Genomic DNA, 25,734 nt, shown 5'->3' on the forward strand with positions numbered 1-25,734 from the left:
AAAGGGGTGCTGAGCCCTCCAGGTCTGGAAATGGACAGGCGGGCACTAGGAGGGGTCTCGGCATCCGAAGGTGCAGCCGGCTACGGAGCCCCTCGTGCCCCTACCTCCGCCTGCCACCCTCAGGGCACTTAGCCGTCCCAGGTCCCCGGCTCCCCGAGTGCCCTGCTCGATCCCCCGGGGAGCCGGAGTTGCCCAGCTGGACGCACGTTGACATGTTTGTCGCTTTACAGAAACTGAGCCAGGAGGGGTAGAGCTCGGCCTTAGAGATAAAGATGGAGAAAATGCGTATTTATCCTTTAATATATTTACATAGTTAGATATTCTGTGTTTCTAATGCACATAAATGGCACAAAGGCCGTCCGCCCCGCACGCCCAGCGCGTGGTCCTCGCCAGCCGGATGTTGACGGCGTCGCGTAGCAACGGGAGATGGCGGAGCCTGGCGGCCGGGCTGGCGGGTAAGCGGGCCTAGGGACCTTGGGTCTCGCAGCGGCTCCCACGCCTCCCCCTTTCTATATCCCCCTAGGCGCCCCATCCCTTCCATGTCCCTTTCCCCTCTCCTCTGCCTCTGCCATCCCCACCCTCTGGGCTTTTCCTGCCCTCCCCGGCCACCCCCACATTCCGGCGCGCCCTTCTCCCTTCTCACCTCGCGTCCCTTTGTCCTCTCCCGTACCCTCCCCTTTTCCCCTCGCTCCGGGCGCTCCACTCGCTGAAACCCGGGACTTCCTTGTCCCACAGTAACCATGACAACCACTGTGCTTGGTAGTCCCTGCTGCAGAGCCCCGAGAGCAGGGGTCTCTGTACTGGATGCTGCCCCAGCGAGGTGCTGTGACAGGGAGCATCAGCCCAGCTCCCCGCCTCCCTCCCCCTCACCAGGGTTGGAGGTGGCAGGCGATGGGCCGGGGTCCCTATGGTCAGGCAGCCCCACCGTGAATGCCTTGAGCACACAGATAGACCGTAGTAAGGTAAAAATGCCAGGCCTCTGTTCTCTTATGCTTTGTTTAAAAGGATAGAAACTATTTTAAAGAATTTAACCTTTTACATTAGACACTGCTGTATTGTTTCTTTTTTTCTTTTCTTTTTTTTTAAGGTAGGTCTACATGTACTGACATGGAAAGAAGTCTAGATTACAACAAATGAAAAGACTAAATGCAAAACAGTATATATAGTGTGATCTCTAATTTGGGTGGGTGGGTAGCTTTAAATGCATAGAAAAATATTTGAAAGAAGATACCCTTAAATCTCTTATTTTTACCACTGGTTATCTTGAGAAGGAGAGGAGAAGTCACAGGGGATTTTCATTGTCTGTCACATATTTCTGTATTAGTTTTACTTTTTAAAAAAATATAGTTTTTTTCTAATTAGAAAAAAAAAACAATTTTAAAATGTGACATTCTTGTACTCTACATCATGGGGAAATTGGCACCTCCCTGGCGGTCCAGTGGTTAAGGCTCTGCACTTCCACTGCAGGGGGCACGGGTTTGATCCCTGGTTGGGGAAGTATTATAAAATCCCACGTGCTGTGAGGCATGGCCAAAACAAAAAACAAACAAAAAAAATTCACAGGGAAACTAACCAAGAGTTTCTAGGGTATTTGTCCTTTTTGTACAATTTTCTCTTATTTTGCGTTTATTTTCCCCAGTTTTGTCACAGACAGAGGTATATTTAAGGTGACTTTTCTAGAGTAATCTACCTGTTCCTTTAATGTTTTGATAATTGCATTTTTCATTCATTCTTGGCATGACTATTTTGTGCCACTAGTGCTGGTGTTAGTGACAAAGTCATGGCCATCAGCCTAGAGGGAAGGCAGATAATTAACGAGTAAATAAGTAGATATACAGACATCAAGGAGGTGATAAATGCCAAGAAAAAGATCTTATTTGAAACTGTTAAATTGTTTCTCTGCCACCAGGTCTCACCTGGAAGGCAAATCTTCTGAAGGAGAAGAGGACCAGAATCATGAAGGCAACAGGGTAAAGTTCCTTATGGGATGAATTATTCTGGGCTGTATTTACTAAGAATTAAAGAGAGTTCAGACTTTCTCAAGAAAATTGTACGATGATCCTATGACCTTACTGTAGAACAGACTCAAGTCATTTGCAGAGAAGCTCAATTTCCTTCTACCCCATTCTGAAGTGTTGGTGGCTCTTCAGGAATGCCTCGGATATCCTACATTTAGATTGCCCTGAGTTTTCCAGAGGTCATTTCCTGTAAAGAAGGATGCAAAATAATTACCAAAAACAGAGAGCAGATAAATTAAAGCATGAAACATAATCTCCTAGCGATGCTCAGAGTGTGTAGCTGCAGTTTTCCCATCGGTGTAATGACCTTATTAAGAATAAAACCTCACAAGACCCTTTATACTTTATACCCTGATTTTTTTCCTGCTACATGGCTACAGGTGTCACCGATAGAGAAGAGCAGTGACCAGAGAAATGAAGAAACTGAGGGTGCTACAGAGCATTCTGAAGGGGAAATCAAAAACGATGGGGAAATCTCAGCCCAGGGGAAAGATGAAGACGATGAGGAAGTCGAAATCCAAGGGGAAATGGAAACGGAAGAGGAATTCGAATTTGAAGAGGAGTTAGAATCTGATATTGAAGCCACGGCCCCTGAAGGGGAAGTCACTTCTCCAGATCTGGCTTACGCAGACATCAGTCCTGGGGAGGTGGCCAGAGATGAAGTTGGCCCCACACGCCAGCATGAAAGAGCAAGGAGGAAGACAGGTCTTGAAGACAGAGAGGCCCCCGGCCCATCCGAATCCAGAGGAGTGGGGGTCATCTCCACAGAGCCCTCCCAGCAAGTATCAGGCTCATCTGAGCAAATGGACCAGGAATCGGTGAGTAGCCTGAGGTCTGTTTTACACAAGTGTTTTACTGCTCAAGTTGTTTGTACTCCTATGTGAGGAACTCAGGGTACACTATAAATAATTCACATTGCAATCCCTGTTAGAAATGGCTTAGTAAACTTAGGTCTCAGGATCTACCATCAAATGCCAAGAGTTTCTGGACCCTCCCTTGCTGTTCCCAAACCCAAGTTGGGAACATTCCATGTAAGGGCATCTAGGTGTCCAGTCTCTAGAGCAGCACTGTCCAGTAAAATTCTGCATGATAATGGAAATGCTCTTTATCTGCTCTGTCCAATATGGTACCCATTACTCACTTGTGGCTATAGTGCACTTGAAATGTGGCCAGGGACATGGAGGAACTGAATTTTTAATTTTTTGAAGATTCTAATTAATTTAAATTTATATAACCAATTGTTACAAGTGGCTACCATACTGGACAGTGCAGTTCTAGATAATGACAATAGTTACATTCTTATAATTTTCATTTTTAAATTTTTTTAAAAGATTTTTTGTGTGTACCATTTTTAAAGTCTTTATTGAATTTGTTTTGGGGTTTTTTTGGCCAAGAGGCACGTGGGATCCCAGCTCCCTGACCAGGGATCGAACTCGCACCCCCTACATTGGAAAGCGAAGTCTTGACCACTGGACCGCCAGGGATGTCCCCTCATTTTTTAATTTTTAAGCAAGCACAGACTTACAGAAAAATTGGAGTACCATAGAACTTTTAATTTTTTTAAGCATTTGAGAGTAAGCTGTCGATCTGATACCCCATTGCCTCCTAATGCTTCCATGTATGTTTCCCACAAACAACAATATAATGACTATCAAAATCAAGAAATTATATTACATTACCCAATCATCCTCAGGCCTCCTTCACCAAATGTCCCAGTAATGTCTTTTATAGCAGAGCTCCAGTACGGAGTTGCCTGTTGCCTTCAGCTGCCCAGTTTCTTTAGTCTTCTCAATCTGTCCTTGACCTTGATGACCTTGACACTTTTAAAGGTCACAGGCCAGCTATTTAGTAGAATGTCCCTCAGTTTGGCTTTGCCTGGTATTTCCAGGTTTCCAGGTATGGTTTATGATCCTTCGGCAGGAATGTCATAGAAGGATGCTGTGTTCTCCTGATGTCCTGTCAGGTGATGCATCATTTCAGCTTGTCCATTATTGATGATGTTGGCTTGGATCACTTGATGAAAAAAGTGTCAGCCTTATCCACTGTAAAGATACCCCTCACCCCTAGGCATTTAAGAAACACTGTGTGAGAAGGTGCTTTTTTGGTTTAAGATAGGAAAGTGAATATTTATTTCAAATGAGAAAAAACAACAACAGATTACACCATTGTTTTAGGACTTCTTACTTCTCTCAGCAATTTGTACTGCTGTTGCACATCTTTTGTCAGGTTTATCCCTATATATTTTGCATTTTTTAAAAAGAATTTGTGGAATATTTTATTTTATTTTTTTATTTTTTTGGCTACACTGTGTGGCATGCAGGATCTTAGTTCCCAGACCAGGGATCAAACCCGTGCCCCCTGCAGGGGAAGCGTGGAGTCTTAACCACTGGACCACCAAGGAATTTCCTATTTTGCATTTTTTGATGCCATTATAAATGGTTTCCAATTGTTTGTTGCTAATTTATAGAAATACAATTGATTTTTGTATATCAATCTTATATTCGGCAACATTGCTAATCACGCTTGTAGGGTCTAGTAGCTTTTTTTTTTTTTTTGTAGAAGCCATAGGACTTTTCACGAAAAGGATGTGTTGTCTGTGAAAAAAGGCAGTTTAACTTCTTCCTTTCCAATCTGGATGCCCTTTATTTCTTTTTCATGTCTGATTGCACTGACTAGAACCTCCAGTACAATGTCAAATAGTAGTAGTGAGAGCAGACATCCTTTTTCCAGATTTTAGGGGGAACATTTTCAGTCTTCACAGTTGCATATGACGTTAGCTGTGAGTTTTCATAGATGCCTTTTGTCGGGTTGAGGAAGTTCCATCTATTCCTAGTTTGTGGATTTTTTTTAATCATGAAAGGATGTTGGCTATTGTCAAAAGTGTTTTCTGTGTCTATTGGGAGGATCACGGTTTTTTCTTTTTTAGTTTGTTAATTTGGTGGTTACATTGATTAATTTTCAAATATTAAAACAACTCTTCATTCTGAGATAAACATGGGAGGGATACTCTGAAACTATGGTAACATCCATTCCTCATTAAACTTTCAATTTATTCATGTAAAGTTTCATATCTGTATGGACTCATTGTTTCCCATTTCATTCACTGTGTTATAATTCATTACTATCATTATTTATATTGAGGCTCAGATTGTTCCCAATTTGACCCGTGAGCCTATTCAAATTGGCCTTTGTGTCTTTCTGACACATCAGTACCATTCTTTTTTTTCTTTTTTTTTTTTTAACCACCATCATCCTTTAGGCACTTTCTTGTTCTCTGGCACAGACTGCCCCAGCCTGAGAACCAGACATTTCTCCAGGAGCTTGGTTTCTTTTCACGGAACCCTCGACCCCAAACACACCATACACATACACACATACATGTAGCTCACACCAAAACGTCTCTAATTCCAAACCACCCTTGACATGGTTCCTGCTAGTTTTCTCCCCTTCTATATTTTAACTCCTTTTTCCAACAGTAGGAGACCTGGTCCCTATTATCCTTAACATATTATTAATTTGATCAATCCCCCGAATGTAACCCTCACTGCACTTCCCTGCCCCCATATGGACACTCCTCACCTCACTCAGGCTCAGACACACACCCTCACTGGGCCACCCAGACTGTGGACACCCTCATCATCTTGTTGGGCCAACCCCACCCAGGCCAGGCCCCAGTTGTTTGGGCTGTGACTCTCCACACCGGGACCCCTCCTCAGCAGGCCCAGGCCTGACACCTGTGCTATCATGACCCACCTCGGGGACAGTCTCTGGAACCTGCTCTCCTCACCTTGTCCAGGCTCATCACCCCACACTGGGCCAAGCCAACCTGTTGGCTTAGGTTTGATGGTTCTAGAAGGGAAGTGAGGGGCAGGGTGGGGCAGGAAAAGAACGTGTAACGTTTCTCCATCATGGACTCTGGGCTGGACACTTTAATGCCTTTGACGTGTGTTGTTTCAGTGAATCCTGACAACAACCCTGTGAGGTGGGAACTATTATTATCCCCATAGTTCAGGTGAGGAAACTGAGGGGCCAAGGGACTTCCTTGCCCAGAGGCATGCAGGTGTGATGGCAGAACGGTGAAGTGACAATCCCTCCCCACCCTGTGAAACCTAGAAGAGTTAATAACTTTAGAGAATGACACAATTCAATATTAGATGACCCCCAATTAAGCTTTATAATTACAAATGACAAGTACATGATCAAAACCACTTTTAAGAATTTAACACAACAAAACAGTGCCCTCCTTTCTAAGAAAGCCAGGACTGGGAATTCCCAGGCGGTCCAGTGGTTAGGACTCTGCTCTTCCATTGCCAAGGGCCCAGGTTCAATCCCTGGTTGGGGAACTAAGATCCCACAAGCCGTGAGTCATGACCAAAAAGTAAATAAATAAAAGATAGCCAGGAGTACAGATCACTTGTTGAGCTGTAAAACCAATTTCCATCCTCGAATCTAGTTTCTAGAAAACTCACGAAGAAACAGTCTCCAAATTTGATCAGCCAGAAGGGCAGAGACAAGCCCAAAGAGAGAACCCTATTTCTCTCCTCTCAGCTCTCAGTCTTAAGAAGTAACTTAATCGTGGAGTAGAAGCTGCCGTGTCATCGGCGTGTTCTGACACCTCATTGACGTCTCATTAGGAGAAGCCCTTTCTGGACACCCCAGAGGTGGGCTTTAGACTCTGGGCCCCCATTAATGTCATTGTGGTTCTGGATGCCTCAGAAATCATTTCTAGAAGCAGCATCACCTGAGGAAGTACAATTCGAAAGAACAGGAGCTGGGCGTTGAGATGACCCTTGGCTGGCTGTGCGAACTTAGGCAAGGGCTTCAGCTTCTGTGAGCTGCTTCCCCTACAGATGACAGAAATGACTGGCATCCACCTTGCAGGGTCTTGTGCAGGGTCATTGTCTGTTGTTACTAATATTCACCTATTCATCAGCTGCAGTAATTACTGTCAACAATAATCCTCGCAAGAGTCCCCTTTAGAGCTAAAATGGAGCCAGGTGCTTCTATTGAGGGAAAACCTTTTCATATGGAAATGTCCCTAAAGTGAAAGAGTTTGAAAGAAGAGAAGAAACAGCCCTCTTGGGAGACCCTGGCCAGGGCTCAGGCTTTCCAGCATCCTTTTATAAAGAGGATGCTCAGAGGTGTTTCTTACCATCCTTGGAGAGAGCAGCATTTGGGAGTAAAGGAGCCCACGTCCAGCACACACCCATGCCTCAGCGTTTACACTTTGCTACAGATCTAGACGGAAAGAGGCCACTCCTGATTCCTCATGGGAGTGGCGGTAGGTGTTTTCTGTTTTGACCATTTGCAAAAGCCAAATGTTATGCAAACAATATTCTATTCTTTTAAATAAATTTATTTATTTACTTATTTATTTATGGCTGCGTTGGGTCTTTGTTGCTGCACGTGGGCTTTCTCTAGTTGCAGCGAGCGGGGCAACTTTTCATTGCGGTGCGTGGGCTTCTCATTGCCGTGGCTTCTCTTGTTGTGGAGCATGGGCTCTAGGCGCACGGGCTTCAGTAGTTGTGGCGCATGGGCTTAGTTGCTCCGCGGCATGTGGGATCTTCCCAGACCAGGGTTCGAATCCGTGTCCCCTGCAATGGCAGGTGGATTCTTAACCACTGCGCCACCAGGGAAGTCCACAACTATGTTGAATTGAACACTGTAATGAATTAACTCCTTTGTCCTGACTAAACCCTCACAAATTCAGATTTGGTTGTTTTTGCTCTAAAAACAATCCCAGGGAGTGCTCCGGCAGAAGGTCTTTCCTCTGGGGGCTCAGCACCGCCTCGGACAGAGCCGGGGGAGCAGCAACACATCCCTGGACTTTGACGAGCCGCCTCTGGTTACCGAGGGCCCCTCCACGCAGGAGCCAGGTATTGTGGGACAAGCCACTTCACACGCCCTTCTATGCGAGGGCTGCCACTCATTCACCACCTGTTACCTTGTTTCCTGTTGCGCTGTGAGCCAAAAGATAAAAATATCATTAACAGATATGGATAACACATGTGGAGCATTTTTCTGTTTAATCTCATTTAATCCTTACCCTAACCCAGTGAGGTAGGCACTGTTCTCCATTTTAGAGACCCTAAGCGTCATTAAGTAACACAACCGTGTAAGTGGCAGGACCAGGCCTGGACCAAGATCCGGTGACGCCGCAGCCCGCAGCCCTGGCCAAATGTCTCACTGCCTTCTGGTCTCGGGGGAGCTCACCCCTAAACATGTGTCTGTTTGCTGACTTTCCAAGGCTTTCCCGGCACACCCTTATCTTTCCACTTGGCTCCGGTATCCCAGTGTTGAGTACGTGGGAAAGCAAATTGGTTTTTTTTATCTTCCATATGATGGGTGTGTGTGGATGGTCCAGCTAACAAAGCCTCACATCGCTCACAAGCAGCAGGCAGACGGCACACATCTAAAGGAGTTAGAAACAGAACAGGATCTCTCCAGCTCAGGAAGGGAGAGAAGTTGAAACTAGAGCCTCACTGACTTCTTTTCAATTATATCTGTTTTCCATTAAAAAAAAAAAAAAATCTAGTCCATCATTAAGAAGCCACCTTTCTGTTCACTATTTATGTATTAAAAAGTATCAACAAAATGTGTTTCCTTCTTGTCTACCTTTAAAGTGCAATCCTTTCTACAGAATGTGTTGAATCAGCTCGTAGAAAATTCATGAGCAGAAGACCCTGTGAATAGCACTTGTGAACCCTAACCCAAAGGGGTGCCTTTTGTTTCTTTTTTCCATCACGTTGCACGAAACTGGGCGTCAGCTTTGCCTGATAATTCCTCCAGAGAAGCACTCTCTCTATTAACTCCTCAGTGATGTTTGTTGTTCCCCACCACTCATCCCCCCAGAGCCTGATGCCCACCCTGGGGAAGGAGCCACGTCCTCATTCCTGGACAGGATCCAGCAGCTAAGCATGGCCGAGGAAGGAGGCCTGGTGGAGAGTGTGGAGTCTGAGGCCAGCGACGAGGCCGAAGAAGACAGATCCCAGCTGGTGGTTTTGGACCCAAACCATGTAAGGAAACATCCTGGAGCTTTGCTTTTGCCCCATGCAGACGAAGATGGACTTAGAGACACTCCTACACCTGCCCTGTAGGCCCTGCCCTGCCCCGAGCCTCCACGGCCCACCCTCCACGCGGCAAATGCCACACTCAGGTCTCACCTGCTCCCTGAATGGTTTACCTGCAGGGTTTGAGCTGCCACCTTGTAAAGTTTATTCTCCCTTTAAGTTCATTCATTCAGAGTCAGCATTTCCCAACCTCCACACTATAGACATTTGGGGCCGGATCACTCGTGGTGGTGGGGGCTTCCTGGGCACTGTAGGATGCTGAGCAGCATCCCTGGGGCCTCCACCCACTAAATGCCAGTAGCACCCCCTTAGTTGTGACGGCCAGAAATGTCTCCAGACTGGGTATTGGGTGGGTGCAAAATCACCCCCACTGATAGCCACTGCCTTGAGTGTCCCACCCCTCTGGCAAGTGGGGAGGGCAGGTCTTGGTTGGATGAACCTCTTTGGAAAGACTTGGTGCTGCCGGTACCACGGGAAGGGTCAGGGCTGCGCTGGGAAAAGGGGCTGAGAGTTCATCTGGTGCTGGCATCCCAGGCACTGCTCATCACTGCCCTCTGGCCCCAGGGATTAAACCAGGACCATTGCCCCAGCCCACCCTGTCATTTTGCACTCAGGTCCTTCAGTGCCTAGGATGAGACCACAAGTGCCTTGAATTTGTGGCTTCTGGAATAAGAATCCTGGGCAGAAATGGGGAGCACCCAGCATGGAAGTCACTTCTGCCATCCCCTGCCAAGAGTTGTGGCAATTCAGGCTAAGCCCTGGAGGGGACAGCACAGTAACCGGCTGTGCTCTTCCACTGTTTTAGCCCCTGATGATAAGATTCCAGGCTGCCCTGAAGAACTATCTTAACCGGCAAATAGAGAAACTGAGGCTGGAACTTCAAGAGCTGGTGCGTACCTGTCCTGCTTTCCACCTGGCTGTGCACCCGCATCTCCATGACCCAGCTTCTCTCTCTGGTGCAGGGCGTGGCCACCAAGCAAAGCCGAATCCAGCGGCAGGAGCTGGGGGTGGACCTGTACGGGGTCCAGCAGCACCTGGCCCGCCTGCAGATGCAGCTCGAGAAGAGCCACGACCGCCACTCGATCACAGCATGCGAGAGGCGGAGGAAGGAGGAGGAGCTGCGGAGCGTGCGCTTGCGCTACGGCAGGACCTGCGAGACCGCCGGCGAGGAGCGCAAGAAGCGTAAGGCGGCCCCGTGTCCTCGCAGGCGTCCCCGTGGCGCGGCCCCGTGTGCCATAGACACCCCAAGGGGCATCCTCACATGCCTTCGTATCCCTGAATGCCATTGCAACCTGGTGGGGTGTTCCCAAGTGCCATCATGACCCCGAGGGGTGTCCCCACATGCCATCGCAGAACTTCATGAAAGGCAAGCTGTGTTCCCATACTGGAGGGGTTCCCAAACTTTTGGGGGAAGGAAAACATAAATGTCTTAAAATGCACCTAATTAGGCAAAGTAGCAAACACTGAAAGCCGGCAGGCGGGGTATTTGGAGTGAAAAGCGGGAAAGGCGGGCTTCCCTGGTGGCGCAGTGGTTAAGAATCCGTCTGCCAATGCAGGGGACACAGGTTCGATTCCTGGTCCGGGAAGATCCCACATGCCGAGGAGCAACTAAGCCCGTGTGCCACAACTGCTGAGCATGTGCTCTGGAGTCCGTGAGCCACAACTACTGAAGCCCGTGCGCCTAGAGCCTGTGCTCCGCAGCAAGAGAAGCCACCACAGTGAGAAGCCCGTGCACAGCAACAAAGACCCAATGCAGCCAAAAATTAATTAATTAATTAATTTTAAAAATGCTGGAGAGGCTGGTGGGCTGCTGGGGTTGAAGATGGGGTATCCAGAAGGCAGGGAAGAGCAGGGATGGGCAGAGTTTAAATAGGTGGGGAGGTACAGGTGAGGCCAATCCAAAGCGCAAGAGCCCATGGTCCAGAGCCCTGCAGCCCCACGATGTGTGGCAGATTACGGGGAATAGGTGGCTTTGGAGCAGAAGAGACAGTGAGGGTGCGACTAGTCACCGTGCACTGTTCCTACCAAAGCAACAGCTCTGCGCGGAGCAGAGGTCGTGGGCCACAGTGAACAGCGTGGTCACAGCAGGTTATTTCAGTTGTTGTGCTTTTTCATGTTTCCAACTTTCTTTATCAACTCTGTATTACTATTATAATGGGGAAAATAACCTAGAAGAATTTGGGAGAAACCAAAATCACACGTATATCCCAACTGTGGATGGAAAGAAGCATTTTGGACCCTGAGAAATGCAGGAGAGTTTTCTGGACAGAGTTGGGGAAGAGCACCCCTCCCTGAGTATCACCAAATTAACAGAATCTACCAAAAAGAGAAGAGCACGACATTCACACTAAAACAATGGAGCCACATCCTCCGGATATAACAGAATTTAGACCAGTCTGAAAGAGGACACAGGTCCCCCACCCCCTCCACACAGGAGAAGTGAGTGCCCACCGGCACCCCTCATCAGATCCTCGAGGTGTGGATGGGCTTCTGGAAAGATCCAGACATCTTCGTGGACACTCTGTCCTTTCTGGAAGTCACCAGGTAGCAGGAGCAGAAGCTGTTCAACCAAGCAAGGACCCACCTAATGGCACCGTTTCTCCCCTCTTCAGACTAAAGAACTCGGGTGGCGGTCCCAGCCCTGCCTACCAGGTGCCGCCACTGCACTGTCCCGTAAGTGAAACGTGGGGCTTGGCCTCTGGAGAATGCCCACAGTTGACCTCCTCATTTAGGAGGGGGGTGAAGCCCACCAGTCAGTAAACCTTCACATCCAAATGTGAGTCATCAGTGGCAATCCCCAGACAGGAGAGCAGACGCCTCCACAGACACAGACCGGGTTCCGAAAACATAGCATACGCCAGCTGTGTTCGACATGAGATTTTAGAGGACATCTCATCAGTCAAATGAGAGCCAACTATTAGGGAAAAGGATACTTGGAATTAAAATATAGAATCGCCCCCCACACCCCGCCAGAAGGACTAAATAGGCAAATCAGCACTGCTGGAAACTGAACAATTGAACTTGTGTCTAAAAGGTCAGTTTGAGGAATTCTGCCCAGAATTCAAAGCAAAAACTCAAAGTGATGGACGTTTTGAGAAGGAGATAAAAGACATGGACTGTAGGTCTGGTAAAGTCAGTATCCATGAGATAGAAATTCCAGGAGATTAGGGGCATTAACCAGTGACATCAGAGGAAAACATTTGCATGAGTTCAAGAAAGATGAATCTTCAGATGTAAAGTCTCATGGAAGGCCAGATGGGTGGAAGAAAAAATAAACATGCCTAGACATAGTTGGTGAAATTTTTAAATTCCAAAGGTAAAGGGAAAAAAATGCCATAGGATTACAGACAGGACAAAACCAGACACTTCCTATGTTATTTAACCCACAAGTGGGTGGAAAATTTGGGAAACTCTTCCCAGGCTTTTTTTTTTTTGGCTGCATTGGGTCTTTGCTGTGCACGGGCTTTCTTTAGTTGCAGTGAGCAGGGGCTATTCTTTGTTGCGGTGCACGGGCTTCTTATTGCGGTGGCTTCTCTTGTTGCGGAGCACCAGCTCTAGGTGCGTAAACTTCAACAGCTGTGGCACGCGGGCTCAGTAGCTGTGGCTCGCGGGCTCTAGAGCGCAGGCCCAGCAGTTGTGACCCATGGGCTTAGTTGCTCTGCGGCATGTGGGATCCTCCCGGACCAGGGCTCGAACCCGTGTCCCCTGCATTGGCAGGCAGATTCTTAACCACTGTGCCACCAGGGACACCACGCCTCCCCCCCAACACACACACACACCCCACCCCAGGCTTATTTTACAATGTTCAGTATAATCCTTACTGAAAAAGCTTACAACATACAAAAACAGAAAACTATAAAGTGTTACTACTTATGAGGTGTAAAAATCCTAAATAAAATATTAGCAAATATTAAATTTTTACTCATGAACAAAAGATTAAGTTCAACAATATATGAAAAGAAAAATACCTCCTAGTCAAGAGGGCTTAATTCTGGAATAATTTGAAATTAGGAAATCTACTGATTCATTGCATTATATTCTTAAAGGAGAGAGAACAAATAGATTTTCTGGGTGGATGTCAAATGGGTGTTTGGATAAAACTCATTGTCAATCCTAAACTAGGATAGAAGGAAAGTTCATTGTAAGTATTTATCAGCAACTAACAAGGCAGTTTTACTCAGAGGAAAGCCCTGGAGTAATCATAGTTAAGGAATGAGACGAGGATGCATTGTTTTGGAGGTTCCAGCCATGAAAGAAAACAGGAAAAAGAAACGAAGTATAGATTCTGGATATGAAGCCATGGAACTCATTCTCCACCAATGGTATGATTGTTTACCTAGCAGATTCAAGATCACTGATGAAAAGCTAAAAAAAACAGTAAGAAATCTATAAAGTAACTGAATACTAGAGCTATAATTTTCTTTTCTACCAGTCATATCCAATTATGAATTATAATTTTTTAGAACCTCATCCATAATAGCTATAACAACCATAAAATGCTGAGGAGTAAGTCTAACAAGAAGCAAGTGAACCTATCTGAGGAAAAACAATAAAATTTTACTAAAGGACCTAAAGCAGATTTAAATAAATGGAACAATCATGTAACCAAATGAGAGGAAACAAATGTCATTTCTCTCCAAATTAATAAGTAGTTCAATGCAAGTCCAGTTAAGATCCACGATGGGATGTTTTGGGTGAACTTGAATTTATTTAACACAGTTATTATTTTCAAGAAGTAATAATACAAAATTAAGGTACTCTGGAGTCTCCCCCGCCCCAGCCTCCAGCCACCTCCACAGAGGCACACGGTATTATTGATTCTTGTGTATTCTTTTAAAGATGTTTTTGCATATAAAAGCAAAGTTACAAGGGTTGTATTTTTTCTATATTTTTTACACAAGTAGCTGCATATTATACCCAATGCTCTGTTCCTTGCTTTTTTTCCCTTATCAATGCATGCATGCAATACCTAAAAAGCTCTCCAATGATTTTCAAGTTCCAAGTTCACTCGGAACACTAAATGCACAAGAATATCCAAGAAAATGGTGAAAAGGAAGGATAATGAAGGGAAATTGTCCTATCAGGTACCAAAACACAGTATCAATCTACAGCAATAGAAACAAAATGGCACTAGAGAAAAAATGGGCAAACAGATCAATAGTGCAGAGTAGGGAGTTCCAGGAAATTTACTCAGGAATTTAGCTATTTACTGCAAATTGAAAGTACAGGTTGTATTTTTAAATCACTCAGTATTTTTGATCATTTGACCACCTGAAAGTAAACACTTAGACTCCTATCTCACACTAAACAAATCCCGTTGACCCTGCAAATCTCTCTGGCTTCCTCTTCTGACACCAGGTCAAGAAAACTCTGCTTCTAGAGTGCTCAACTGCTCAGGTCAGGCCCACCTGGTCATTTCCTTTTTTGCCACAAAACACAATCACGGGAGTGACACTGGGGGCAGAGGTCATGGGAGGCATTTGAGACTCTAGCCATCCTGTTTTTATTACGTGAAGGGCCCTTTGAAGCCTACTAGGTAAAAGACGACTATCCCACCCGTAGAAGAAGGGCCAATGGTATGAGCAGGCAAGTTGGAGAAGGAAAAGGACAGCTGGTCTTCAAACTGTGAAAATAGACTTGATTTCACTAATGTTGAAAGAATACAAATTAAAAAGAATATTTGAAATATTGACTCTCAGTCACTCAGCCAGGAAAGGATAGAGGGGCAGAAGTGAGTGCCCTGCAGGATGGGTGGGCAAGCTCTCTGATTCAGGTGGGGGTGGGTTAGTTGGCGCCCTCTGCCATAGGAAAGGGCCACAGACTGGGCGGCTTGAAGAACAGAAGTTTGTCTTCTTGTCATTCTGGAGGCCAGATGTCCAAGATAAGGTGTTGGCAGGGTCTTTCCTCCTGAGGCCAATCTCCTGGGCTTGTAGACGGCTGTCTTCTCCTTGTGTCCTCACAAAGTCATCCTCTGTGTGTCTGTGTCCTAACCTACTCTTCTCATAAAGACACGAGTTGTTAGGGCCCACCCTGGTGACCTCATTTTATCTTAATTACCTCTTTAAAGACCCTCTCCCCAAATACACCCCCACCCCAGTCCACCCGGCAACCACTCTTTGTACAAAACCTCCCCCCTCGCTTCCCTGCATTTGCTCCATTCCCCTCCCCTATAACTCTTAGCCACACAGGAGCCAAAGAATTCTCTAGTGTTAGAGTTTTTACAGTCATCTTAGATGTAAAAAAAAGAAACACATTATTGTTTAAGTTCATCCTTCAAAAACACCTAACTCCAACATGGTATTCACCCAGCAGCCTTTTGATCTATAAATCGATTTTCTGTTTAGATCTACCCACTGAATAAGGAATGCTCTACACAAGTGAGCCAACAATTACTGGTTGAAGTCTATCTCCCTAAATAAACTGGTGTTCTACCTTATAAATCAATCTCATGTGGGTTTCCTTCCAAGGAACCCATGCTTCAGTGGTGCTCAGCCCACCCTTCAGGCTGGTTTCCTCCCAGGGGATTTAGGACTGTACCTGAGATTGCCAACCTCTAAGTGGTAAGAAATCTGTAAAACTCACATGAGGCCTCCTAACCTTGACACTGTTTCAGAACATCCTTAGACACGGAGAATCTCTAATATGTGGTGGGAATGGAGGGCTTATTGCAGTTGAAGGGCATAGATTATGTATATTTCGTCTCTCCAACTAGACTGTAAAGTCTTTGATGGCAAAGGTATGGGTCTTTGTAGTTTAAAGGCTGTTTCCCAGACCCACTCCACAGTGTGGGGAGGGGTGCTGCTTCCACGATGTCTGGTGTGCGATGCTGGGACACCCTCCCCCTCTCTCCCCAGTGGCAGCTCTGCAAACCGAGATGGAGACCCTGGCTCTGCATCTCTTCTACATGCAGAACATAGACCAGGACGTGCGTGACGACATCCGGGTGATGAAGCGAGTCGTGAAGAAGTCGGAAGCCGAGCGCATGCGGGCCGAGTTGGAGAAGAAGCAGCAGGTGTTCTGCAAAGATGATGCCCGTGTGACTGTTTGCCACATCTCTGATCTCCTGATCTGATCAGCCCTGCCCCTGCGTGAATACCGCAGCCCTGGGGGCCACGCCCAGCATGGGGTTGCTGACACGGGTTGAGGTTGCTGGGGACCCATCTCACTGTGCATCTCGTCCCCTCTCTTCCAGGACCTGCACGTGGACCAGCTGACCACCCGAGCCAACCAGCTGGAAGAACAGATTGCCCTGTTCGAGGCCCAGTACCGCGCGCAGGCTGAGGACACCCGGACGCTCAGGAAGGCAGTGAGCGAGGTAAGCGCTCCGTGGCACAGGCGCCATCTGGCAGCGCCCAGGCAATGCCTGCATGCCTGCAAGGAGACTGACTAAGCCCCCAGTTAGCCGGCCAGCCTCCTGCACATCTGTCTGTCCTCATAAGCGTCTCAGAGCATCTGGCTGACCCACGTTGGGGACACAGTAGATACCAGCTGACTGGTGGCCAGTATTCTTATTCCCACTGTAACCAGGGATAGACTGAAAGGCCCCTCAGGAGATGGGACATTCTGTCCTGCTTGCTGAGGCATCCTTAGCAAGTTCCTTACCGACAGCAGGCCTCTCTCGGAGAGGGCTGAAGTCTCCCTACCCATTCTCAGCCTGGGCAGGCAGTGCTCCAGGGCAGTGCCCACATCTCCCTTCCCGTGTGCAGTAAGGGAGGGCCCGGGTTCAGTGCAGCTCCCAGTTCAGTGGCCAGCACTGGAAAGCAAAGTGGCTGTGACCTTTTTTTTTTAAATCTGTGAGTCACCATCTGCATTCATACGTGCAGTGATGACACAAAGGAAACAACACACTTTTATTGAAGGAGAGACAGATGGGCTTGAACAAACGAACAAACACACCTGGGTCCACATGGGAAAGCACCCAGTGCTTGCCAACCTATGAATATACTTAATCTAGAATGTGCTCCCATCAGAACCTCAGGGGGGAAAAACTTCTTAGTTAGCAAAGTGATTCTTAATTTTATCTGAAAAGTAAATTCAGAGGACTGGCAGAGAAATGTCCAGGGGGGAAGGTTCATGAAGGCTGGCCCACGGTCCCAGTTTGCCCAGAAATGACAGATTTCCTGAGATGTGGGACTTCCTGGGCTAGAACCAGGGGAGTCCAGGACAAACTGGGATGGTGGGTCCACCTAGCATTAAATACTATAAAGCCCTAGAGGCTAAAATAATGAATTACTGGAGTCAGGGACAGACAGGTAGGCTGTGGGAGCCTCTGAGAGGGCTCAGAATCAAGGAAACATTTATATAGAAATTTCATGGATTATAAATTAATGGAGAGCAAGTGAATTTTGCACCCAGTGGTGTTGGGACATTTGGTTAATCATTTGGGGAAAAAAATCAAATCTTTTCCTCATACCACACACTAAAATAAATTCCACATGGGCTCAAGGATTGAAACAAGGGAAACTGTACCAGAAGAAAGAAAATGAGAAATATTTATAAAGCCCTGGATTGGAGAGGCCTTTCTAAGCATAACACCAGTAAGTTTGGTGGTATAAAGAGATTTTGAAAATCAATTCAGAATCTGCCGTGTGCGATTCTGCTCTGTGATGATTGTGTACACACACACGATGCTGTAGTTTTCTTTCATTACGTCTTTTTTGCCTCCCGCCCCTCCCTGCTGGCTGTGTGCCATCGGGGCAGGGCCGTCCCACGTTTGTTCATCCTGCATTCCTGCACCCAGAACAGGGGGGCCCATGGCAGGTGCGACACAGACATTGACGACCAATGAGGGCAGGACAGGGGTTCTGCCACCAAGTTGGCAAAGATGAACAAGGCAGGGGAATCGGGGCTCCCACACTGATGGTGGGGGTGCAGTCTGTCTTCATCAAGATCCTTATTCAAGGGCAATACTGTACTGCATGTCAGGGACACCCACCCTACTCCCCAGCAAGCTCTCCCAAAATATCACTTTTTGGACTTCATTCCAGGGAAAATAGGCATGCAAATAAAATTTCTGTATACATTACATACTTCATGAACAAAATGAATAGAGAGTCACTGGGGACACAGTGCTGTGTGTGATAACCAAGGAAGTCCCAAGAAGAGGATATTGGTTAAACAAATTATGATATATCCATGCAGTGGAGGACAATCCCACCAATAAAATAAATATTTGCTGGCATGGAAACCCATTCACAATATGCTACTTTTTATTTTCATTTTTAATATTTATTTATTTGGCTGCGCCAGGTCTTAGTTGCGGCACATAGGATCTTAGTTGTGGCACGCAAACTCTTAGTTGCGGCTTGCGGGCTCTTAGTTGCAGCATGCACGTAGGATCTAATTCCCTGACCAGGGATCGAACCCTGGCCCCCTGCATTGGGAGTGCAGAGTCATAACCGCTGGGCCACCAGGGAAGTCCTGCTACTTTTTAATACTAAGTTACAAAACAATAATAGGATATGATTGCTTACACGCACACACACGCACACAAACACACACAAAACACACACAGGAAGATAACACCAGGGTGTTAGAAATGGTAAACTCTAAGTTGTGGGATTATTTTTATTTTCTTTTTGCTTATTTCCATATTCTAATTTGAGTAGAATAAACACTTTTTTTAATGAGAAGTGTGTTTAAAACATTTAAAGACTGAATTCAGCCTCGATTTTTGCATCTCAGCCTGTACCTTGGTCAGCAAGCCTTCGTCCGGCAGCCTTGGGGACTCGGGGGGCACCTGCCTCTGGCTGACCAGCCCCACAGAGCCCAGCCTGGGGAGGAGCCCAGTGGTTTTGGTACCTACTGCCTCGGCCGGGCACTGTTGGGCAGTGCACAACCTACTCCACGGCACAGAGCAACCTCCTCAGTTAATAACTTACCCAAATCTGGAAATGTCTCACCAGTCATGGTATAATTAATTCATACCACTTTATGCTCTATAATAATAATAATGAGTAGATGATTTTTTAAAGCCCTGACACCTGAGAGTGGGACCCCCAGGGGTGACGCCTCCTTTCACGTCCAGCTCCACCCTTTTATTGTACCTGTGAGTGTTCAAGGCCACTCTGACTTCCTCCAGCATCTACCATGCACATCCAGCAAGAGCAGACTCTGCTGGGACTCAGCACCTCCACAAAGATGCTCGTGGCCCAATGGGGGTCTCACCCAAGCTCCCATTCAGTGCCCCTTCCGGGAATCAGCACGAGGCCAACTTGCTAACGGTGCAATGATTCCACTGAAATGACCCATCAGGACATTCTGAGCACCACGCGACACAGCAACTGTGGTCGAGCTGAGAAGGCGCTGGGCATACAGGCACCATGCCCTCTGATCCGACGGCCGCAGGATGTGGGTACTGTTACTGTTCCCGTGTCACAGCTGGGGCTCAAGGCTCAGGCAGGTGTTAGACAGGTCTTTAGAGCCATGTTTAATTTCACATGTGTCCTGCTGGCGCAGATAAAGAAAAGCATGGGTAACAGAGAAGGAAGATGATTCAGGAAGCTCGGGGCTCTCCGACATCCTTTTGGGGCTCTGAACTTAATGACATAAGACCAACATCCAAGTAACCTCAACTCTCCACTGCAGGCCTGCACGGAAATAGATGCCATCAACGTGGAGAAAAAGCGCATCCTGCAGCAGTGGGCCAGCAGCCTGGTGGGCATGAAGCACCGCGACGAGGCTCACAAGACCATCCAAGAGGCACTCAGGTACAGGCGGCCCTTCTGGTTGCCATTGGCGGTGGGCCAGGTGGCTCAGGACCACAGAGGGGGTCTGGGCGAGCGGGGAGAGCTCGTGACAAGCGTGGGAATGCGGAGGTGGGTGCGGAGTGGACTCCACGCCCAGCTCCTCACAGGTGAGCACGGAGCGCCCATCCTCGGCTCTCCTGGGACAAAGGGGCGCACCTGCCCTTCGGCCCCAGCTTCCGTCCTGAAGCCACCCTTATTGTTCACCCAGATTTCAGTGTTTCTTAAATCCTTTCAAACTTTCCGTGGCACCAGGAGCAGCAACGCTTTCACGCTCAGATTTCCTGGGAGGATTAAGGAGAAACAGTGAGAGAGAGAGAAAGAAAAAGGGGTATTTATCTTGGGGAGATAAAGGTGTCCCTTTGATTTGCAGTTTCACCACCTGTGTGCAGAAACTTCATCCCTTCTCTATTGTTCTGCCAAGGGCTGAGTTCCAACCAAAATCCTGCTTTAATCTCCCTGAAAAGGGAAGGAAGAGGCCCCCCTCGCGTTCCCCTCTCACTTGTAGTGAGGGCTGGACGTGTAGCCTGGGCGGGGTGCTGGAGACAGAGGCTTCCAGACACAGCACTGCCTGAATTCCCCAAACCTCCAGGGTGCTTGGGGCCCAGATGTGGAAGCCGTTTCTGGAGGGAGCACATCATAGCTCGACTCAACCTCAGAAAAACAAAACCGGAGGGACTGATTGTTTTTACAAGTCATTTTACATGGGTAATGCTGGATTAAAAATACTCATTTCCTTCATTTCCCTGAGTCGATGAGAGAAAGCCAAAGGGAGAATCATGGAATTATCCCGGCAAAGTCCGGCTAAACATCTGCTTTCCCTTTAAACATGCCGGTGGAGGAACCAGGTGGGCTCAGGGCTGTGGGGTCGGGCTCCTCTCTACCCTGTCCCCTGGGGCTGCTGGCCTGCCCTCTCCCGCTGTGTCTGCCCCCTCAATGCTGCCCTGTGTTTGGTGCAGGAGAGGCCTTGGCCTGTGGGCAGCTTTTCCCTCCTGCCCAGCGTCGACCTTGAGTAAGGTTGAAGCTGGGAGTCTCATGGCCTGTGCCCCCCACAGGGACCCCCCCCGTTGTCTAGCACTTCCTGTGTGTGTCTGGTGTGTGTGTGTGTGTGTGTGTGTGTGTGTGTGTGTAAGCAATCATATTCTATTATTGTGGGTCCCCGCCACACCGAGACTTGAAAGACAGCAGCTCCTACGGAATCTTCGTAGTTAGTGACAAAGTCGTATCAGGAGTGCGTCCCAACCACAGGTGGAGAATCACATTGAGGCTGCAGCAAACACTGAAAGTCATACGTTCAGAGCAGATGGGTCATTTCCACGTGAAACGTCTCAGAACAAGCCAGAGAATACATACTATACTGTGCTTAACTTGGGTTGGGGGGATACCCTGCCTAGAATGTACACCCTCTCAGGGATAGGGACACAGACAGGTCCCCTTGTGCCCTGGTATCTGCCTCTGTCATACTTCCTGACAGGATGCGTGTGGTACAGGCGGGGCTCAGCACCTCTGCTGGGTGTTAATTTGTCAGCTTCGCCTTGAGATCCTGTAACAGCTTCCCTCTTAATCCTCAGATGGATTGGGCCAAGCCTCAGACATATTCTAGAGTCTACCAGTTCTTTTCGTTCTGTTTATTTTCCACTGGTGTCTGTTAATCAAGGACTCTTTTTAATCAACTTGTTAATTGAAGTACAGTTGATTTACAATGTTGTATTAATTTCTGCTGTACAGCAAAGTGCTTCAGTTTTACATATATAGGCATTTTTAAAATATTCTTTTCCATTAAGGTTTATCATAGGATATTGACTCTAGTTCCCTGTGCTCTACAGTAGGACCTTCTTGTTTATCCATCCTATATATAAAAACTTATATCTGCTAACCCCAACCTCCTACTCCATCCCTTCCCCAACCCCCTCCCCCTTGGCAACCACCAGTTTGTTCTCTATGAAGGACATTTTTAAAGAGTGTCTTTTTAATTTTATTATTTTTTAAATTCTTGGCCATACTTTGGCGCTTGCGGGATCTTAGTTCCCTGATCAAGGATTGAACCTGGGCCACAGCAGTGAAAGTGCCGAGTCCTGGACAACTGGACCGCCAGCGGATTCCTAAGTGTGTCTTTTTTAAAAATAATTTTTATCAAGGGTAAGTGATCACATTACAGGAAATCAGAGAAACAGAGATGAAGATTTAAAACGCACAGTCTTTCTCCTTTTGTGACAATGACAGTTGATTAACTAGCATTCTGGTGTCTTTTCCCCCATGCACGTTTTACTGAGTGTTCAGATTTGTGTCATAAAAATTGGATGTCTCATTGTTATTGTTATTGTCAAATCCTAGGTATTTATAAGGCTTCTACTTCCTAAAAAAGAAAGTGAGTAACTTTTAAAAGTTTGGTTTATCGAGGATAATTTATGTACAGATTTATTATGTAAATTATTAGTGTTATGTAAAAAGTTATCCTTTTTCAGAGCACAGTTCGGTTCAGCAAATGGACAGACGCAAGTAGCCATCATACACTCAAGATATCAGCTATTTCCTGCATCCCAGAAGTCAGTACCTCTTCCCACCTCCAGCCCCCAGCAAACTCTGATCTGCTTTCTGTTCCTATAGTTTGGTCATTTCTAGAATGTCATATAAACAGGATCACACAATATGTAGCTTTTCTTGTCTAGTTTTTTTTTCACTTTGCACAGTGCTTTGAGAGTCAGCCTGATGTTACAAGATCAGTTGCTGAGTAGTAGTCCCTCATGTGCATATATCAACATTTGGTTGTTTCCAGTTTGGAGGGTAGCATGACCAGAGCTGCTGTGAAATTGTGTGCAGGTCTTGGTATGGGAATGCAAAATGGAACAGGCCACTTTGGGAAACACTTTGGCAGCATTTGAGATCCCCAGCCATTCTCATCCTCACCAACACTTAATAGTGCCGTCATTTAAATTTTGGCCATTAGTAGATATGTTGTGGTGTCCTGTCGAGATTTTAATTTGCATCTTCCTAATGACCAATGATATTGAGCGTCTTTTCATGTGAGTATTTGCCATCCATATATCTTCTCTGATAAAAGGTGTCTTTTGCTCATTTTTAAAAATTGAAGTATAGTTGTTTACAATGTTTCAGGTATACAGCAAAGTGATTCAGATATATATATATATATATATATATGTATACTTTTGCATTATAGGTTATTACAAGGTATTGAATATAGTTCCCTGTGCTATTGTTTATCTATATATCTGTTAATCCCAAATTCCCAATGTATCTCTCTACCCCCTTTCGCTTTGGTAACCGTAAGTTTGTCTTCTATGTCTGTGAGTCTATTTCTGTTTTGTAAATAAGTTCATATGTATCATTTTTTTGGATTCCACATATAAGTGATATCATATATTTGTCTGCCTCTGACTGACTTACTTCACTTAGTATGATAATCTCTAGGTCCATCCATGTTGTTGCAAATGGCATTATTTCATTCTTTTCATGACTGAGTAATTGCATATATATGTGTGTGTGTGTATGTATGTATGTATATATATACACATACACACATACCACATCTTCTTTATCCATTCATCTGTTGATGGACATTTAGGTTGTTTCCATGTCTTGTCTATTGTAAATAGTGCTGCTATAAACACTGGGGTGCAGGAGTCTTTCCGAATTAGTTTTTGTCTTTTCTGGATATATGCCCAGGAGTGGGATTGCTGGATCATATGGTAACTCTATTTTTAGTTTTTTAAGGAACATCCGTACTGTTCTCCATAGTGGCTGCACCAATTTACATTCCTACCAACAGTGGAATGTAAATTTTTCTCCACACCCTCTCCATCATTTATTATTTGTAGACTTTTTGATGATGGCCGTTCTAACTGGTGTGAGGTGATACCTCATTGTAGTTTTGATTTGCATTTCTCTGATTATTAGTGATGTTGAGCATCTTTTCATGTGCCTGTTGGCCATCTGTATGTCTTCTTTGGAGAAATGTCTATTTAGATCTTCTGCCCGTTTTTTGATTGGGTTGTTTGGTTTTTTTTATGTTGAGCTGTTTGAGCTGTTTGTATATATTGGAAATTAATCCCCTGTCAGTCACATCACTTGCAAATATTTCCTCCCAGTCTGTAGGTTGTCTTTTTGTTTTGTTTATGGTTTCCTTTGCTGTGAAAAATCTTTTAAGTTTAACTAGGTCCCATTTGTTTATTTTTGCTTATGTTTCCATTACTCTAGGAGATAGATCCAAAAAACTATTGCTGTAATTTATGTCAAAGAGTGTTCTGCCTATGTTTTCCTCTAGGATTTTTATAGTATCCAGTCTTACACTTAAGTCTTTAATCCATTTTGAGTTTATTTTTGCATATGGTGTTAGAGAATGTTCTAATTCATTCTTTTGCAAGTAGCTGTCCAGTTTTCCCAGCAATACTTATTGAAGAGAATGTCTATTCTCCATTGTATATTCTTGCCTCCTTTGTCATAGATTAATTGACCATAAGTATGTGGGTTTATTTCCGGGCTCTCTATTCTGTTCCATTGATCTATGTGTCTGTTTTATTGTGCCAGTACCATACTGTTTTGATTACTGTAGCTTTGTAGTGTAGTCTGAAGTCAGGGAATGTGATTCCTCCAACTCTGTTCTTCTTTCTTAAGATTGTTTTGGCTATTCAGGATATTTTGTGTTTTCATACAAATTTTAAAACTTTTGGTTCCAGTTCTGTGAAAAATGCCATTGGTGATTTGATAGGGATCACATTGAATGTGTAGATTGCTTTGGGTAGTATGGTCATTTTAACAATATTGATTCTTCCAATCCAAGAACATAGTATATCTTTCCATCTGTTTGTGTCATCTTCAATTTCTTTCATCAGTGTCCTTTAGTTTTCAGAGTACAGGTCTTTTGCCTTCTTAGGTAGGTTTATTCCAAGGTATTTTATTCTTTTGTTCATTTTTAAACTGAGTGGTTTATCTGATTATTGAGTTATGAGTTCTCATATGTTCTGGATACAAGTCCTTTACCAGATGTGTATTTTGAAAATATTTTTCTCCCAGGCTGGCTTGTAATTTCATTCTCTTAACGGTGTTTTTTGAAGAGCCAAAGTTTTAAATTTTGATGGATTCCAATTTATTAATTTTTTTCTTTCATAGTTCATGCTTTTTATGTCCTCTCTAAGAAATCTTTGCCTGACCTAGAGTCATAAAGATTTTCTCTATGTTTTCTGCTAAAGTGTGATAATTTTAGCTCTTCCATTTAGGTATATGATCTATTTCAAGTTAATTTTTCTTTTTTTTTTTTTTGCGGTATATGGGCCTCTCACTGTTGTGGCCTCTCCCATTGTGGAGCACAGGCTCCAGACATGCAGGCTCAGCGGCCATGGCTCACGGGCCCAGCCACTCCACGGTATATGGGATCTTCCCGGACTGGGGCACGAACCCGTGTCCCCTGCATTGGCAGGCAGACTCTCAACCACTGCACCACCAGGGAAGTCCTCAAGTTAATTTTATTATGGTCTGAGGTTCAGTCTTTTTTTGCATGTCCATCTCCAGTTGTCTTAGCACCCTTGGTGAAAAGACCATCCTTTCTCCACTGAAATACTGTGGCACCTTTGTCAGAAATCAGTCAATTGTGTGTATGTGTGTGTGTGTGTGTGTGTGTACACTCTCCATCCTGTTCCATTGATCTATTTGTCTATCTTTATAGAAAGTCTTTAAATCAGATATTGGGAGTCTTTGTTCTTCTTTTACAAAATTATTTTGGCTATTCTAGGTCCTTTGGATTTCCATATGAATTTTAGAATTAGCTTGTCAATTTCTGGGGAAAACATGCCTACTGGCATTGAGATTGGAAATGCATTGAGACTATAGAGCAGTTTGAGGAGAATTGGCACCTTAATATTAAATCTTCTGCTGCATGAACACAGC

At 45.6% G+C, this 25,734-nt stretch overlaps 1 protein-coding gene across 1 annotated transcript in view; it reads left to right on the forward strand.

Moving 5' to 3' along the window:
* The first annotated feature begins 426 nt into the window (after nucleotides 1-426).
* The window catches only part of CCDC40 (coiled-coil domain 40 molecular ruler complex subunit), a 41,416-nt gene continuing 16,108 nt past the window's right edge, over nucleotides 427-25,734 (forward strand). Inside the window, exons 1-10 of the mRNA XM_065897928.1 lie at nucleotides 427-455; nucleotides 1,910-1,970; nucleotides 2,399-2,836; nucleotides 7,762-7,894; nucleotides 8,871-9,034; nucleotides 9,894-9,977; nucleotides 10,051-10,270; nucleotides 15,943-16,100; nucleotides 16,281-16,403; nucleotides 19,676-19,797. Coding sequence (XP_065754000.1) covers nucleotides 427-455; nucleotides 1,910-1,970; nucleotides 2,399-2,836; nucleotides 7,762-7,894; nucleotides 8,871-9,034; nucleotides 9,894-9,977; nucleotides 10,051-10,270; nucleotides 15,943-16,100; nucleotides 16,281-16,403; nucleotides 19,676-19,797 — 1,532 coding nt within the window. The remainder of the gene's footprint in view (nucleotides 456-1,909; nucleotides 1,971-2,398; nucleotides 2,837-7,761; nucleotides 7,895-8,870; nucleotides 9,035-9,893; nucleotides 9,978-10,050; nucleotides 10,271-15,942; nucleotides 16,101-16,280; nucleotides 16,404-19,675; nucleotides 19,798-25,734) is intronic.

The sequence above is a fragment of the Phocoena phocoena genome, chromosome 19 (assembly GCF_963924675.1).
Source record: "Phocoena phocoena chromosome 19, mPhoPho1.1, whole genome shotgun sequence".
NCBI lineage: Eukaryota > Metazoa > Chordata > Mammalia > Artiodactyla > Phocoenidae > Phocoena > Phocoena phocoena.